The 17,980-nt window shown below is 43.7% G+C and overlaps 1 protein-coding gene across 3 annotated transcripts in view; it reads right to left on the minus strand.

Annotated features, from left to right (window-relative positions):
* Positions 1-254: 254 nt before the first annotated feature.
* Positions 255-17,980, minus strand: part of FLACC1 (flagellum associated containing coiled-coil domains 1) — a 34,830-nt gene continuing 17,104 nt past the window's right edge. For all 3 annotated transcript variants that reach the window (XM_047773228.1, XM_047773230.1, XM_047773229.1), the window contains 8 exons: positions 17,714-17,811; positions 16,057-16,109; positions 13,037-13,136; positions 10,243-10,346; positions 7,253-7,315; positions 4,321-4,410; positions 4,080-4,189; positions 255-469 (listed from right to left, as the gene is read on the minus strand). In XM_047773228.1, the coding sequence (XP_047629184.1) occupies positions 361-469; positions 4,080-4,189; positions 4,321-4,410; positions 7,253-7,315; positions 10,243-10,346; positions 13,037-13,136; positions 16,057-16,109; positions 17,714-17,811 (727 nt within the window). In that variant the 3' untranslated portion in view covers positions 255-360. The remainder of the gene's footprint in view (positions 470-4,079; positions 4,190-4,320; positions 4,411-7,252; positions 7,316-10,242; positions 10,347-13,036; positions 13,137-16,056; positions 16,110-17,713; positions 17,812-17,980) is intronic.

Here is a 17,980-nt window from a genome sequence, read left to right on the forward strand (position 1 = left end):
TGGGATCTGAGTTGTGTCTGTGCTACACTGCAGATCACAGCAACACCAGATCCTTAACCCGCTGAGCAAATCTGCGTCCTCATGGATAACAGTCAGCTTTGTAACCTACTGAGCCACATCGGGAACTCCGAGAAAATCACTTTTCAATGAAGGGTCATGAAAGTCTATGTTGAGATGAGAGTTCAAACATTCCCAGCCACTCAGAAGAGAACAGATTGTGAAAAGACACAACTCAACAAAGGCAACCCAAGAACTAAACTCACCATATGCATTTCTTAAGAAAACCTCACAGGAGTTCTTAAACCTACAAAAGCTATCACTGCCTTTGATGATAGAAAATAACTTATCTGCTCATGATTCTTATGTTTCGCTGCCTCCGTCTTCAGAATTACGTTCATAAATTGTAACAGAGGTTGATTTCCCGGATCGTTCGTCATAAATTTCTTCATTTTTGGCAATCATCTTTTGCCTATAAAGAAAGATGTATCACTATAGAATCAAAGAGAAGAAAGGGGAACAGGATATCTATGGGGCAGAGAAATGTGGTTTTATTTCTTCACTGGAAGGTGGGGATCTCATTCCTTATTTTCAGGGGTTTTGAATTTAGTGGGATATCATATTTAGATTAGTAAGTTCCCATACAAGGAATTGTCTACTAAATTTACACAAATGAGTAACGTCCCTTTATTAAAGCATTGACCAAAATTTCAATGATTTAGGGCATTCCCGTCGTGGCGCAGTGGTTAACGAATCCGACTAGGAACCATGAGGTTGCGGGTTCGGTCCCTGCCCTTGCTCAGTGGGTTAACGATCCGGCATTGCCGTGAACTGTGGTGTAGGTTGCAGACTCGGCTCGGATCCCGCGTTGCTGTGGCTCTGGCGTAGGCCGGTGGCTACAGCTCCGATTAGACCCCTAGCCTGGGAACCTCCATATGCTGCGGGGGCGGCCCAAAGAAATAGCAAAAAAACAATAATAATAATAATAATAATAATAATAAAATAAATAAAAATAAAAAGCAAAAAAAAAAATTTCAATGATTTAGAACGCATCTTCAGGTAACAGCCAAAGTTTTGACCTGAAGCTGATTTTCATGGGAACCAAACACAGCTCCATCTAAGGGTAAACCACTGACACCTAAATCCCTTGTAAAAAAAAAAAAATTAATAAACAGAAACCTCAATTAAATAGAGCAGGGAGACCAGAATGGGGAGCTCTCACACCCTCCATGGATAGCAGAGCCCAAAAGGAAGAAGACTCCTCTGCCTTCCTGGTGAGAACTCAGCCAGTGGGGCGCCCTGGACTCTTGGTTTATGATAGCTTCCCCACTTCCTTTCCCGCTCCTTAAAAGTGTTCTTCTTCCTTGCCTTACACATGGTTGCCATGGTTGCAGACCCCAAATTGCAATTCTTTGAGGATCTCAAATAAACCCTCCTTGCCGGAGAAATAACTTGCAGTCTATTTGTTTTAGGTCAACATTTTGGTGGTCTATGTGGGGATATACAGAGAAGACCTCTGATGATTCTGGGGCTGGTGAGCAAATGTGTATGGAACCCACCACTGAGCCCACTGAGTTTGCTGTTTTGCTCAATGACCCTGGAAAGTGAAAGTACATCTTTCCCCTGGATCCTCGCTCATGCCTTCTTTGTGTTTGAAGCTCGCTAGGCTTTATTCAGGATCCATTTTAAGATTTTTGTCTTCCTGGTTAAGGCCCTGTTCTATGTGTGAGTACTCATTTGGCACTTTGGTCTGATTCTGAGATTAGACTGTCTTAACTGAAGCTGGCTGAGAAGCTGTCAGCCCATTCCTTGGGGAACAGGGGCTGCTTCACTGAAATGGTGTCAGTTCAGCTATGGACCCATTCCTTTGGAATAGGATTTGTTCTCTGGAAACTGATTGAAAATCCTCTGATCTGGGTCCTCTGGGATCAAGTTGTTTCCTTTCTTTCTTTTCCTTTCTTTTCTTTCTTTCTTCCTTTCTCTTTCTTCTTTCTTTCTTTCTTTCTTTCTTTCTTTCTTTCTTTTCTTTCTTTCTTCTCTTTCTCTCTTTCTTTCTCGTCTCTTCTTTCTTTCTTTCTTTCTTTCTTTCTTTCTTTCTTTCTTTCTTTCTTTCTTTCTCTCTTTCTCTCTTTCTCTCTTTCTTTCTTTTTCCTTTCCTTTCCTTCCCTTTCCTTCCCTTTCCTTTCTCTCTCTTTCTTTCTTCCTTTCTTCCTTTCTTCCTTTCTTTCTTTCTTTCTTTCTTTCTTTCTTTCTTTCTTTCTTTCTTTCTTCTTCTTTCTTTCTTTCTTCTTCTTTCTTCTCTTTTCTCTTTCTTTTCCTCCTTTCCTTCCTTCCCTTTCTCCTTCTTTCCTTCTCTCTTCTCTCGTTCTCTCTTCTCTCTTTCTTGTTTCTTTCGCTTTCTTCTCGTCTTCCTGTCCTCTCTTTCTTTCTCTTCTCTTCTTTCTTTTCTTTTTTTTCTTTCTTCTTTCTTTCTTTCTTCTTTCTTTCTTTCTTTCTTTCTCTTTCTCTCTTTCTTTCTTTTTCCTTTCCTTCCTTCCTTTCCTTCCTTTCCCTTTCTTTTCTTTCTTTCTTCCTCCTTTCTTTCTTCTTTCTTTCTTTCTTTCTTTCTTCTTTCTTTCTCTCTTTCTCTCTTCTCTCTTTCTTTCTTTTTCCTTTCCTTTCCTTCCCTTTCTCTTTCTTTCTTTCTTTCTTTCTTTCTTTCTTTCTTTCTTTCTTTCTTTCTTTCTTTCTTTCTTTCTTCTTTCTCTCTTTCTCTTTTCTCTTTCCCCCTTTGGATATGTTTTCTTTTCTTTTTTTTCACTCTATGTTTCTTAGTGGGCTGAACTGGGATCTTTCCCTTTTGTAAGAAGGACCAGGATAGAATGAGAAACTATGTCCACCCCACATTTAATCTGGCAAGCCAGTGCTCTCACACTCTAGATGGGTCACCAATAGGGGAGACCGCCTACTAACTTAATCTTTAATTCTAGAAAATGAAGTCTATTAAACAAGACCAGACCTCTCTTAGTTTCCTCTATTGTTGCAAAAAGCCAGCACATTGGAAAAGAGATGGATACAAACTTAAATGCTTCAGACACTTTCAGGCCTTTAATCAGCCTCTCCAACCTCCTCCCAGTTCTCAAAGATAGGGCTCCAAGGAACTGGAGCCTCCCTCTTAATTGGGTTGGAGAAATATTTCTCCAGATTGGGGATGAACCTCTTCCAAGCCTAACTGTCATCAGAGCCACACAGTGCCCAGTCTCACTCTTATAAAGCAGTCCCTGCCTCTGAGTGTGAAAACAGCTCAAATAGTGGGGATCCAATGAGACTCAAGAGGTTCCTGTCTCTGAACCTATTCTCTTGGTCCTTTGACACATACACACACTTTTTTCCTTAGTTCCTCCACCCCTACTGATTTATTAAGCTGAGACTTCTTAGACAAGCGTCATGCCAGAATTTCTCTCTCCCCAAAGGGGGAAATAATTCTAGAATTTGACAACAGTCATCAAAGCAGCCAACCAGGTGAATCAAATGACCTTGTGACATCTTGTATTTGCTCTGTCTCCCACAGTACTGGAGCAGATTCCGGAAACTCAGATCTCTTGTCCCTATTAAATCAGCTACCAACCCCATTTATGAGCAACATCTTTGCCTGATTTTGGCAAAATCCACAGCACACCTCCCATCAAGATTCAAATAGAGCCTTCGATTCCTCTTCCCGGAATGAATCAACACCCTATGAGTAAAGAAGCTCTTCAAGGCCTAGAACCCATAATAGAAGACCACAAGGCTCAAGGCTTTGGAGTTGAAAATAACCCTCAATCCTAAAACTGAATATATTCAGAGGCTCAGGCAAATCTCATGGGTCCTTCTGTATAAGAACTAACATAGGCAAGGGAGAGGAGTCTGGACACATTCCCGGCACCACTTCAGATGAACTGACCTCAGTCAGTAACTTCTTTGGCCAGGCTCCCTGCCAGCCGTGCCTGTGCCTGGACTTCACCAGGGAACACCCAGGTTCACTTCCACCTATGCCTCATCCCACACCCTCCCACTTTCTAAAGATAACTCAGCCATGTCTTTCTGGGCAGCCTCATTCATACCTTAGAAGAATGTTTTCTTCTGTCAGGTGCTGGATGGTGCGCTGAAACTTTTCTTCAGCTTCAGCGAGCTTGGATTGGAGTGCTTTCTCCAGATTTGCCACCGTAGCTTTCTGCAAGACATGTACCTTTTAACAGTCTTCTTTCCCCATTGAGAGTCACTCAGAGCAGCGCCATCAGGCAGAGCTGCCCAGAGACCTGGTTCCTCCCTCCAACTCCCAAGCCCAGTCCAGCCAGGACCCACCTCTCTCTGGAGCTCCATCTGGGTTTGGTAGAGGGTTGTGTTAAGTGATTCCAGAATAAGAGCTTGAGCATGCAGCTCTTCCTCTAAGACCTGTGTAAGGAGAAATCATTTCGGGACTTCGTGATGATGTCTACTCAGTTATTCCCTTCTCCAGGGCACCTGGACTAGACTGTGAAAGTCTACGCCTTCTCCTGCCCTGTTACTATGCTCTCTTAAGGCTGCCTCTTCTGTGTCTCACTCATCCATACCCTTCCCTTCAGCCTCACTGTCACTGCCCCAGAGCCAGCACTCCTCAGCACTCACATGGGTTGTTCAAATAGCTCTCCATCCTCTCCTCATTAAACAAGTCTTTACTAAATATCTAGTATGGATTCCAACTATATGACTTTGTGGAAAAGGCAAAACCATAAAGACAGTAAAAAGACCAGTGGTTTCTGGGAGCTGGGAAGGGAAACAAGGAGGGATAGGAGGACAGAGGGTTTTTAGGGCAGAGAAACTGTTCTGTATGATGCTGCAACAAAGGGTACAAGGCATGATGCATGAGATAAAACCGATAGGATGTATGGCACAAAGAGTGAGCCTAAGGTAAACCATGGACTTTAGTTGAAAATGATGTATCGATATGGGTTCAACTGTAACAATTATACCACTAATGCAAGATGTTAACAGTAAAGGAAATTGTGCGTGTGTGTGTGTGTGTGTGTGTGTGAAAGAGAGAGAGAGAGAATCTCTGCACTTTTTGCTTAATTTGGCAGGGGGAGTGCTGAGCCCAGGGCATGCAAAAGTTCCCTGGCCAGAGCAGTGACCCAAGCCACAGCAGTGACAACACTGGATCCTTTAACCACTAGGCCACCAGGGAACTCTTTCCTTAATTTTTTAGTAAACCTAGCACTGTTCACAACACAACAAAAATCTGCTAATTAGAAAACTCCACCCCCCCAAACCTATTACTGTGTAAGGCATCAGGGACGTTATGATGAATAAGAGGATGAAATTCCTATTGTTATGGGTATACATGCTAGTGAGAGATGCAAAACAATTTTAACTAAAAGTAAATAAAGTACATACAAAATAAACTGAAAACGAACCAAGGATGCAAGTGCAGGGAAGGGATAAATGTGGAATCCACTTCAGAAAGATGCTGAAGAGACTATAAAAATGAGCCAGATGGGCCTCTGCTTTCAAGTGTCAGCCCCATTTAACTCCTACTTCTCTTCAGGGCTTTTGTCTATAAAGAGCATCCTCCCAGAACGTATTAACTGGAGAGGCACCATCACTTATGGCAATGGCATTGAGTGCTGAACCCGGTCATTTTGCATTTTTTCATTTATTTATTTTTATTAAACAATTATTTGCTACTTACTGAGTGTCTGTGATATGCCAAGCACTGTTTTAGAGACTGAGGATTAGCAGTAAAGAAAATATACAAAAATCTCTGCCTTCATGGAATGTATTGGGTTTGATGGTTATTAAGTCTGGGTAGAAGAATAAAACAGGAAAAAGGAAGTGTCAGGCAGGTGGTTGAGCGTTTAAGTAGAGCAGCCCTTGAGAAAGACCAGAAGGAGCTAAGGAAGTGAGCTGTGGGGACATCTGGGAAAGAGTTTTCCAAGAAAAGAAAATAATCAAGTACAAAGACCCCAAAGTGGGAGCAACCTGGCTTGTTGAGGAAACAGCCAGAAGTCCAGTGTCCCTGTAGCTGTACGATGATGGAAGAAACAGAGATGAGGCTGGTGGGGGGAGGGGGGGAAGAATCACCTGTTGGGTGGGCAGAACAATCCCAGGACCAAAACAGGATGGGAATAGTTCATGTTTCCACCAGCCAAAGCAAAAAAAAAAAACCAACCAACCAAACAAACAACAACAACAACAAAAAAAACCTTTTAATACACTGAGTATTGGGTGGACTGCTCAGAAGGGTATTATCTCAGGAGTGCAGAAAAACTAGTCCTAGACCAAGACTGCTCTAATTCTGCCTAACAAAGCTTAAAACCAAGGCTCGAAAATTCAAACTGTTGCCAGTAACTTAACTGAACTCCAGAGCAAAGCTCAGTGATATTTAAAGGGATATAAAAGTATTTAGCACACAACAAAGGAAACTTCACAATAGCTGGCATCCAATTAAAAAAAAAATCACTAGACATGCAAACAAGCAAGAAAATATGACCCTGCATGAGGAGTAAAACAGTTGATAGAAGCAGACCTAGAAATGACACAAGTGATTAGATTAGTAGCCAGGCTCATTAAAGTAGTTATTATAATACACCGAGTCTGCCTTGCACCAAAACCCACCCTTTACCTTGTAGGACACTGTGCTCTGTTTGCCCAACAAGGCTGAACCCGTGCCTGGGTTCTCAGATATCATGCCATGCTTTCATAATGCCTAATCTTTCCTGAAACATGTCCACTTTGGGTCCACATTTACTTCTCGGTGGAAGAACCACAAGACAGTTTGTGAGTTGGCCAGTTTCCCTTTTGGTGGCTCCCCCATGGGCAGTGCTTTAATTTATTCCTAGAGAGGCTGTGGGAGTGAGGTACACTCAGAGTTTTAAGGAAAAGCTTGGAATCAGAGTTCCAGGGGGGCAGAATTGTACTTTTCAGAGCTTAAAATGAAGAATTTGGCATTTTACTGTTTCAGGTCCTATTGCAGTTTGAGCCTTGTGAGAAATGGAAGGCATTTAACACTGAAGATCACACAGTATATTGTCCGTATGCTTGTTCAGAGCTGGCTCTAAAAAGACAACAATGGCCTTGCTTTTCAGACAGTTTTAAAATCCTTTTTGACTTATTGAATCTAGAAAATTAGGCTTTAGGTCTTCTATTTTTTATTGGTTTGGGGGAAATTACCATAGATTCCATTTTATGGAGAGTGTATCTATTTTAGCGATATATTTGTAAGATGTTAACTCTATAGAAAAAAAATGAGCAAACTTACCTCTTTGTTCTTCCTCAGCTCCTCTAATTGCAAGGTGTCCCTTTCATGTTGTTTCAAGAGCTCCTAAAAATAATTTTGGAGAATGTCAGCACTGGGGCTCTGGCACTTCTTTCAGAAAATGAAGAAAGCCAGAAGAGAATTCAGGAATATTCACCAAAGTTTAGATGTTTCTTTAATGAAACACACATTATAAGCTAATGACATAACATATTGAAGTAAAATAATGAAAATCTGAAGTTTAACCTTAGTGCATTGAGACATGTTAAGAGAGATCATATTTTCATCAAAGGCTTTTCTTGTTAGGGTACAGATTTAATACTGTTAAATATCCAGTTCTCCACAGATTGCACTTTATATTCTATGCAATCCCACTCAAAATGCCAGCAGGCTTTCTTGACAAGATAATTCTAAAATTTACACAGAAATACAGAGGATATAGAAGAGCCAAAATAATCTTGGAAAGAAAGAGCAAAGTTAAAAAATTTTTACTCCTTAATTTCAAGCTGCAGTAATTAAGACACTGTGTTGTTGGCTTAAATATAGACAAAAAGTTGACAAAACAGATGGAGAATCCATTCCACCCCCCAAGTACAACAATGACACCAAAGCAACTTAATGGAGAAAGGAATGATTTTTTTCCCAAAAAGTCATTCTGAAAAAAGGAACGTCTATCTGGGGAAAAATGACCTGTGCCCTTTGCCTTGTTCCAAACACAAAAATTATTCAAAATAGATCACAGAATCATAAAAGCTAAAACTATAAAGCTTTTAAAAGAATAGAGTATCTTCACATTCTTGGAAAAGGCAACAGTTTCAGAGAGGACACAAAAAGCTATTACTGTAAAAGGAAAAAATTGATAAACCAACTTTCATCAAAACTAAAATCTTTAGCATATGGAAAGACAACATGAGCAAAATGAAAAAGCAAACCACAGACTGGGAGACAGAATTCACAACATGCACATCTGATAAAGAACCGGTATCCATGCTATAAAAAGTACTCCTACAGGAGTTCCTGCTGTGGCTCAGTGGCAACAAACCTGACTAGTACCCATGAAGATGCAGGTTCAATCCCTGGCCTCACTTAGCGGGTTAAGGATCCGGTGTTGCCAAGAGCTGTGGTGTAGATTGCAGACATGGCTCGATCTGGTGTTGCTGTGGCCGTGGCATAGGCCAGCAGCTGCAGCTCCAATTTGACCCTTAGCCTGGAAACTTTCATATGCCATAGGAGCGGCCCTAAAAAACAACAAAATACTCCTATATACCGATGGTAAAATGATAAACAACCCAACTTCTTTTTAAATGGCAAAAGAACCAAAAGAACCAAAACTTCACAAAAGGAGACATATAAATGGTCTAATATTCATATGAAAGATTTCCTGACATAATTAGTCCTCAGGGAAAATAAAATCATAATGAAATACCACTTCATACACATCGGAATGGCCAAAATTTAAAGATTGGTAATACTAGGTTTTTTTTAAGGGTCGCAACTGCAGTATATGGAAGTTTCCAGGCTAAGTGTCCAACTGGAGCTGCAAGGGCCAGCCTACACCACAGCCACAGCAACACCAGTTCCAAGCCACATCTGTGACCTACGCCACAGCTTGCAGCAATGCCAGATGCTTTAACCTACTGAGCGAGGCCAAGGATTGAACCTGCATCTTCGTGGATATTAGTCGCATTCTTAACCCACTGAACCACAATGGGAACTCCAGGAATACGAGTTGTCATTGATATAGAACAACTGGAATTCTTATATATTTAAGATGCAAGAGTAAAATGGTACAAATCCTGTGGAAAATACCATGGTAATTTCTTATAAAGTTAAATCTATCCCTATCTTAGAGGCCAGTAATAACTCAAGAGAACTGAAAGCCTAAACCTTCAAAAATAATTGTACAGGGGTGTTTATAGAAGTTTTATTTGTAAAAGCCATACAAGGGAAACAGCCGAAATCTTCAAAAATAGAAAAAAGGTAAGCATATTGTGTGATATTCCTGCAAAGAAATATTCCTACTGTGTGATAAAAAGGGAGAAAGAACTGATGTGAATAATTCATGGATAAATTTCACAGAAGTTATACTGAGAGGAAAGAAGTTGCAAACAGAAGAGTATATACTGTATGATTTCATTTATAGGAAGTTTAAGGACAAGTGAAACTAATTTATATTCACTGGAATCAACAGAGTCGTTGTTTTGGGGCAGGTTTTGAGAGAGACACAGCTTAGCGGGAAAGGAACATAAATGTGCCTTCTGGTTGATGAAATATTCTAGATCTTGATTTGAGCGTTGGGTACCTGGATGAACACATTTGTCAAAACTCATCAAACCTGAGTTATGCGTGATCACATTTGCTTAATTTAGTTTGCAACAGTGCTTTTCCCTTCGGGTACAGTCAAGGATGAGGATGTTCAGGAGTTCCCGTCGTGGTGCAGTGGTTAACGAATCCGACTAGGAACCATGAGGTTGCGGGTTTGATCCCTGGCCTTGCTCAGTGGGTTAAGGATCTGGCGTTGCTGTGAGCTGTGGTGTAGGTGGCAGACGCGGCTCGGATCCCACGTTGCTGTGACTCTGGCGTAGGCCCGTGGCTACAGCTCCGATTGGACCCCTAGCCTGGGAACCTCCATATGCCTCATGCCTCGAGTGTGGCTCTATAAAGCAATAAATAAATAAATAAATAAAATAAATGAAAGGATGAGGCTGTTCAGAGACTGGGATTTTGGCAAATAGGGAATTTCAGGTTCAGTATATGTTTAGCATTCTCTTGTTTCCTGTTAATGCCAATTTTCATTCCCATAACCCGGGGGTAAGACTGTCTAAAGGACTGAAAGATGGACAGTCTGCTTGCATATATGCCCAGGGAAGCTGGGAAAGGAGGATCATGCCCCAAAAGACAAAAAGCTTGCCTCGTGGCTGAGGCACCTCTGGGAAACGGACATCCCACCCAGACTGCACCTTCAACCACTGATACGCTTTGGGCTGAGTTACCTCCTTCTCTTGATTGAAGTTCTCAAAGATAGCACTGTAGGAGTCACTTAGTTTCTTCTTCTCTTCTTCTGACTCTAACTCAAACTTTTTGGTTATCCTATGTTCTGTGGAGGTGAGGCAATCACATATATGTGTAAATGCAGGAAAAACAGACAGAGAGAGAAAACCAGAGTAACTGAAGATAGTGGCAATTCTGGCCCAGGTCAAAGTCAGGTCCTTGCAGGTGTTTGGCCTCTGATGCGCACCTGGAGATGCTTGAGAGTGAGGAATATGCGGCTGGTTCTCTATCACATCAGCCATATGGATTGCCCTCTAATGCCTCTGGATCCTTTTGTGTAGTTCATTTTGGATCTGCTGCTTATTATTTTGTCCAATCCCTCTGCTGAAGTAACCACTATGTTTTCCTGGATACTTTTACCTTAAAATACAGCTTTTGGCTAATGTGACTTTTCCAGCCATAAAATTCATTCTGTACTTAGCCCTGGGGTAGCAATAGGCTTAAGGGGTCTTGGTTGGAGGCAGAGGAACCTGCTAGCAGAGCCCCAATACTAAAAAGGAGGAGAGAAGGGTGAAGGGCTTTTACATCATGGTGCTGGGGATGGATAGGGAAACAACCTCTGGGCTCTCAGGAGAAGTGTGGACTGAGCTGCACGATGAAGAGATAAAGTCGTCTCTTCCAAAATTGGTTGGAGCATCTTAATGTTTTTTTTTTTTTTTTGTCTTTTGTCTTTTTGTTGTTGTTGCTATTTCTTGGGCCGCTCCCGCGGCATATGGAGGTTCCCAGGCTAGGGGTTGAATCGGAGCTGTAGCCACCGGCCTACACCACCGGCCAGAGCCACAGTAACACGGGATCCGAGCCGCGTCTGCAACCTACACCACAGCTCACGGCAACGCCGGATCCTTAACCCACTGAGCAAGGGCAGGGACCGAACCCGCAACCTCATGGTTCCTAGTCGGATTCATTAACCACTGCGCCACGACGGGAACTCCCAGGAGCATCTTAATGTTGACATGACCACATAGTATGAGGAGTCTGGGAGATGACCTAGGCTACGCTGCACCAGGATTCCAGGTAAAGTCTCAAACAGGAGCAGCTCCACATCCCATTCCCCAGCCTTGACTCCAGGGTCTTCATGCTACCTCATCGTAGTCCAGGGCGGGAAGCGCCCTGCGGATGACCTCTGCTAAAGTTAACTAATTCCGATTGAAATTGGGTTGGGCTAGGATATGGAATAGGTTTATAGAGACTCCAAATTCTACTTCAACTAGTCCTCTAGGTCAGGGAACAGAGTCCCCATAGATTTCTCTCCCCGTTTTCCATTTATGAGGAAGCTCGTGGGGTTAGGAGGGTCTCCTATAAAGCACTTTGCATGATCCAAGCTCTGTGCTGAGTATTGGAAACATTCAAAATATATGGTCATTGTGAGTTCGATCCCTGGCCTCACTCAGTGGGTTAAGGATCTGGTGTTGCCGTGAGCGGTGGTGTGGGTCCCAGATGCGGCTCAGATCCTGAGTTTCTGTGGCTGTGGTGTAGGCCGGCAGCTACAGCTCCCATTCGACCCCTAGCCTGGGAACCTCCATATGCCACAGGTGCAGCACTAAAAAAAAAAAAAAAAAAAATTTCCTTTGGAGTTCCTGTCGTGGCGCAGTGGTTAACGAATCCGACTAGGAACCATGAGGTTGCGGGTTCGGTCCCTGCCCTTGCTCAGTGGGTTAAGGATCCGGCGTTGCCGTGAGCTGTGGTGTAGGTTGCAGACGCGGCTCGGATCCCGTGTTACTGTGGCTCTGGCGTAGGCCGGTGGCTACAGCTCCGATCAGACCCCTAGCCTGGGAACCTCCATATGCCGCGGGAGCGGCCCAAGAAATAGCAACAACAACAACAACAACAATTAACAAAAGACAAAAAAAAAAATATGGTCATACATGAATGTATCAAATCACCATGTTGTACACTTTAAATGTATACAACCTTCTATGTCAATTATATCTATACATCGATATTTATCTATCATCTATCATCTATCTATCTATCTATCTATCTATCTATCTATCTATCTATCTATCTATCTATCTATCACATGGCTTCCTGGAGTTCCTGTCGTGGCACAGCAGAAATGAATCCGAGTAGGAACCATGAGGTTGTGGGTTCGATCCCTGGCCTCACTCAGTGGGCTAAGGATCTGGCGTTGCCGTGAGCTGTGGTGTAGGTCACAGACATGGTGAGGATCCTGAGTTGTGGTTCTGGCGTAGGCCAGCAGCTACAGCTCCGATTAGACCCCTAGCCTAGGAACCTCTGTATGCCGTGGGTGTGGCCCTAAAAAGACCAAAAAAAAAAAAAAAACCACCAAAACCCAAAAAACACATGGCTTCCTTTGGGTAGGACAGGGTAGCATGAAGGCTTTCAGTGTAAAAGATTATGCTGCCCTTTCCCCAATAAGTGGATATTTGAAACTAATTCAACAGCTTTTTTTCTGGAACTTTGGTATCACTCGTATCTAGATAACAAGTCTGATCACCCACAGATGTCCCCAAGCTTGTTCCAGCCCACGACTACCCAACTTGCAACCAGTGAGTTCTGGAAGGTACAGTTTAGACCTTCGGGTGGCTAAACTCCATAAAAGACTCCATCCTTGTTGCACTTTCTTGAAGACTCCAGGCACCTTCCATTCAGGAGTCCAGCCATGTGGCCCATCACTCTTGGTGACTCCAAGTCTGCCTTCCTCCAGTTGAGACCAAACTTAACGCCAGTTTTTTGGCGCACCTGTCATCCAAAGTCCAAAATCTCTGTACTCACTTTGCTGTAGAAGGATCTTTTCCCGCTCCAACTTCTCATCCTTCTCCCATTCTGCCTTCTTTTTTGACCATTTGTCCTCCATTTCATCATAAATGCTGTCCTGTGGAGGCATAAAGGTACCATGAAGAAAAGCATCTTTTTTTTTTTAATGTATTTTATTTTTTATTTATTTATTTTTTGTCTTTTCTTTTTTTTTAGGGCCGCACCCTTGGCATATGGAGGTTCCCAGGCTAGGGGTCCAATTGGAGCTGTAGCTGCTGGCCTTCTCCACAGCCACAGCAACGTGGGATCTGAGCTGCGTCTGTGAATTACAGCACAGCTCACGGCAATACCGGGTCCTTAACCCACTGAGTGAGGCCAGGGATTGAACCCATGTCCTCATGGATACTAGTCATGTTTGTTAACCACTGAGCCATAGCAGAAACTCCAGAAAAGCATCTTGAAAGGCTACACCCCAGCTCCAGGCCCAGCACTGTGCCCTCTGCAGATTCCCTTACCCGGGATGTTTCCTGGGGGCACCATATGGTAACCGGTGGGAGTCAATTCCAGCCCAGCCTCCCAAGAGCCTACAGAACCCTAAAGATCAAAGGTAAACTCTGCACAGTGTCTGCCCCATTGTAACTGGGCTTTCTTTGAAGACAGACAGGGTTCCCCATGTTGCAGACACTCATGTTGGTTCCCTCTGAATCAGGAATCACTCTTGGATAGCACAGGAGGAAACAGGAGAATGTCTCATTGTTCATTTTTTTTTTATAATTATGCCTACTATATAGGGGCCATACCTGCAGCATATGGAGGTTCCCAGGCTAGGGGTCTAATCAGAAAATTTTTTATTATAGTTGATTTATACCTCACCTACCATATTTTCTTTCAAGTCATTGATGAAAACATTGTACACAATAGTGCCAAGTCAGAATGCTGGTTCACTCCCCTGAAAGTCATTGATATTCATCAATTAGAACTCCTTTAGGATTATTTGTGTAAGAAATGCCTTTGTGCTTCCTCTTGCTCTACTTCCACTTGCTCTGTATTTTCTTTCTTTCTTTTTTTTTTTTGTCTTGCTTTTTTGTTTTGCTTTTTAGGACCACACCTGCGACATATGGAGGTTCCCAGGCTAGGGGTCTAATCAGAGCTAAAGCTGCCAGCCTACACCACAGCCACAGCAACGCCAGATCCGAACGGCATCTTCAACCTACATCACAGCTCACGGCCGCACTGGATCCTTAACCCGCTGAGTGAGGCCAGGGATCGAACCCGCAACCTCATGGTTCCTAGTCGGATTCGTTTCCACTGAGCCATGACGGAAATGCCCTATTTTCTTGTTTTTGCATCATGAGATTTCTTACCAAATGATTTGTCAAAATGTCATAGATATATCATGTCTAGTAATTCTATCTAGACATTCATTTGAACACTTAGGGAAAAAATGGGAGGTTTTTCTCAGTGTTCATTTTTTTTCTCAGCAAACCTAACTTCCTCTGCAGTTGGGGTTAAATAAGCCTAATGTGATGCTGTCCTGTTGGTTGGCTCAGACCTCATGAATGTGGGACATCAACACTGGAAGGGCCAGGACCAGGATGCTGCCGGTAAGGTCTCAGAACCCTGACCCTACTTCCTTCTCAGGCTTGCAGCAGGTTCCACATGTGGTGAGCCTCAGAGCTCATTTGCAATTGCTTGTGGCCCTTTAGCTAGAGGGTCTCATCCTTTTCAAGACTGGGAGGCAGGTCAGTCTCCACAGAGCTCACCCTCTCTGGCGAGGCCCAGATTGAAGCAAATACAAAGCAGACCTGGGAAACTGGGGCACTTTAACCGCTTGCCAGTTGATGCTTCTCTTAGGCCCTGCCCATTGTTTCCTCTGACTTGTATCAAGGGGCATCTTCAAAAATGAGTCTTGAATAGAAGCTCAAAACTGAAACTGTGAGTTGGAAATAGAATTGCAGAGGTGGTACTGAGGCTTCACTTGGGTTCCTCCCTCGTGCTGTAATCAACCGTCGTTGTTTGCCTGAGACCGAGTTCTTTCTTGGGACTCCAGACCATCAGTGCTAAACCTGAAAAGTCCCTGGCACACCAGGACCAGTTGGTCACCATAGGATGGAGGCTTGCTGCCCAGGCCCTTCCTCTGTCCACTTCTGGTCTCCCACTCTCTGATCCCTCTAAGGGGGGGAATCACGCCTTAATTCTGTTTCCCTGGGCCTCCATCAGATTAACTGATGAAGCAAATGGGCCATGTTCTGAGAGGACGAGGGCCTCCCCCTGCTCTGCCTGCGGGAGTCGTGCAGAGTGACAGGGTCTTTTTGGATGACCATTTGGCCAAATGCATCAAAGGCCTCAAGAATGTTTATTCTATTTGACCCAGTGCTCTGCTAAAATCAAAGATGTTACAAAGTACAAATATCAACAGTGGCTGTCTAGGGGGTGGTGATAGTTCTTTCTTTTTGTTGTTGCTCTTGTTGGCTTTTGAATTTCCATTAAAAAACAAAACAAAACAGGAGTTCCTGTCACGGCACAGTGGAAACAAATTCAGCTAGGAGCCATCGTTTAGTGGGTTAAGGACCAGGTGTTGCCATGAGCTGTGGTGTAGGTTGCAGATGCGGCTCGGATCCCGCATTGCTGTGACTGTGGTATAGGCTGGCACCTGAAGCTCCAGTTAGCCCCGTAACCTGGGCACCTTCCTATGCCACGGGTGTGGCCCTAAAAAAGCCAAAAACAAACAAACAAAAAAACCCAAAACAACCCACTGAGCAGGAATTACTTTTGTAATCACAAACATATTTTCCAAAAGGCTTCCTTAGGGTCCAGGTGACCAACTGGTCCTGCAGAGTTGCCCTCACCATCGTCAGGTTCAAGGATGGTGGGAATTTCAGGAAACTGGATGCAGCAAGTGCCACTTGAGGTTCAAGGAGGCTGGGAACTTCAGGAAATTATTTTCTGGGCAAGAGCTCTCGATCCATCTCAATGCCAGCCAGGGATGAGCCTTGCTTCTTTCACTCTCATAATCTAGAAGGCGCTCTGAATCTCACCTGATATATGTGAAACATATTCTTCAAATACTTATATTCCTTTCCCATCTCCTCTGGACAAAAGGAAAACAACAGGGTCATCATTATTTCTCTGAAATACATGTTTTCTTTCTTTCTTTGTTTTTGTTTTTGTTTTTGTCTTTTTTAGGGCCACACCCAGGTTATATGGAGGTTCCCAGGCTAGGGCTTGAATCGGAGCTACAGCTGCCAGCCTACACCAGAGCCACAGCAACACCAGATCCGAGCTGTGTCTGCCACCTACACCACAGCTCATTGCAACGCTGCCGTATCCGTAACCCACTGAGCGAGGCCAGGGATTGAACTCACAACCTCAGGGTTCCTAGTTGGATTTGTTTCCACTGCACCACGACGGGTGCAAATATATACTTTCAAGTTCAACTGTTAACTCCCCTGCCCACCTCAAGCTTATCCCGCTAGTGGTGAAACCATGGTGTGGCCTCAGGACACACTCTGGATGCTTTTAGAAATTCAGATGCCTGGACCCCACCCTAAACCTACTGAATCAAGGTCTCAGAGGCCAGACCCAGAGTCTGTCTGTCAATAACATGCTTCTCAGGTGACCGGTGCACACCGAGTCTGAGAACTAATCCCTGGGGCAAACCTACCACTGAAGGAAAAAGAGAAGCAAAACCTTGTAGGGTGTATCTACTTCTCTCTTCTTAAAATAATGTTCCCTAGTGTGCCTCGGCTTTGAAAACAATACATATTCTCTTCAGAAAATTGGAAAACGAGCGAGATGCAAATATCAGCTTTTAAAAGCGTAAGATAAAAGAAAGGGAGAAGATTACAGAATTTCTCCTACTCCCTGTGGAAATAAGTCTATAAACTCAGAATTCTGAAGGAGATACACTTTTCCCTTCTCCAGGGCAGCATAAATAAAGGGAAAAGTGGCTCGCACAACCCTTACAGGTGACCAGGCCATACAAATCATAGAGTGTCAGTTAGAATTTAATGAGATCATTATTTTACAGGTGAGGGAACTTGCTGAATTGGCACAGTATTACATTTGCAGATTTTTTTTTTTTTTTTTTTGTCTTTTTAGGTTGTACCCACAGTACGTGGAAGTTCCCAGGCTAAGGGTTGAATCAGAGCTGTAGCTGCTGGCCTACACCACAGCCATAGCCATGCAGGATCCAAGCCGTTTCTTTGACCTACACCACAGCTCACAGCAACGCTGGATCCTTAACCCACTGAGCGAGGCCAGGGATCAAACCTGAGTCCTCATGTAAACTAGTTGGGTTTGTTACCACTGAGCCACGATGGGAACTCCCCATTTGTAGAACTTTTAAACATTCTTTAAAAATTGCTTTCTAATTCTTTTCACTCTGATAAAAGCAGGTGTTATTGTCCTCAATTCCCCAAGATTCAGGGAGATGAAGGAACTTGCTCAGATCCCAAAACAATCCCCAAACGTGGCTGCAGGCCCTTCCATCTTCTGGGTGTAGAGAGGACATTGGTTGACAAGACTTCCCTTTTTTTCGGTTTTATTATCAATCACTCCCTCTTCCTGGGCATTAGAGGGAAAACCTCGAAATCCTAGCGGAGTCCACCCACAGCCACGGGAGTGCCTTGGCCCTAGACCCACACGGTCAGCCTCCACCCCTTCACCAGGATCATTCCCAGGTCCCAACCATACCTAGTTTATCCTGGGCAGCCAATTTCTCTGCCTTCAAAGCTGCTTTGTAGTTTTTCTCCAGCTCACAGAGCTGTGCTGCATGAGCCTCCTCAAGCTCCCTGTGAGATCCCAGGAGAAGGCCACAGTCATCCCTAAAGGGTTCACCGGATCCCATCTCCCCTCCCTCATGCAGGCAGCTGGTGGGCCCTCACTTCCTGCCGCATCCTCCCGGCACGCCACCCGAAGACCCTTAGTTTCACCATCTCCTATTGTGAATGGAGCAGGCGG

The sequence above is a fragment of the Phacochoerus africanus genome, chromosome 3, assembly GCF_016906955.1.
Source record: "Phacochoerus africanus isolate WHEZ1 chromosome 3, ROS_Pafr_v1, whole genome shotgun sequence".
NCBI lineage: Eukaryota > Metazoa > Chordata > Mammalia > Artiodactyla > Suidae > Phacochoerus > Phacochoerus africanus.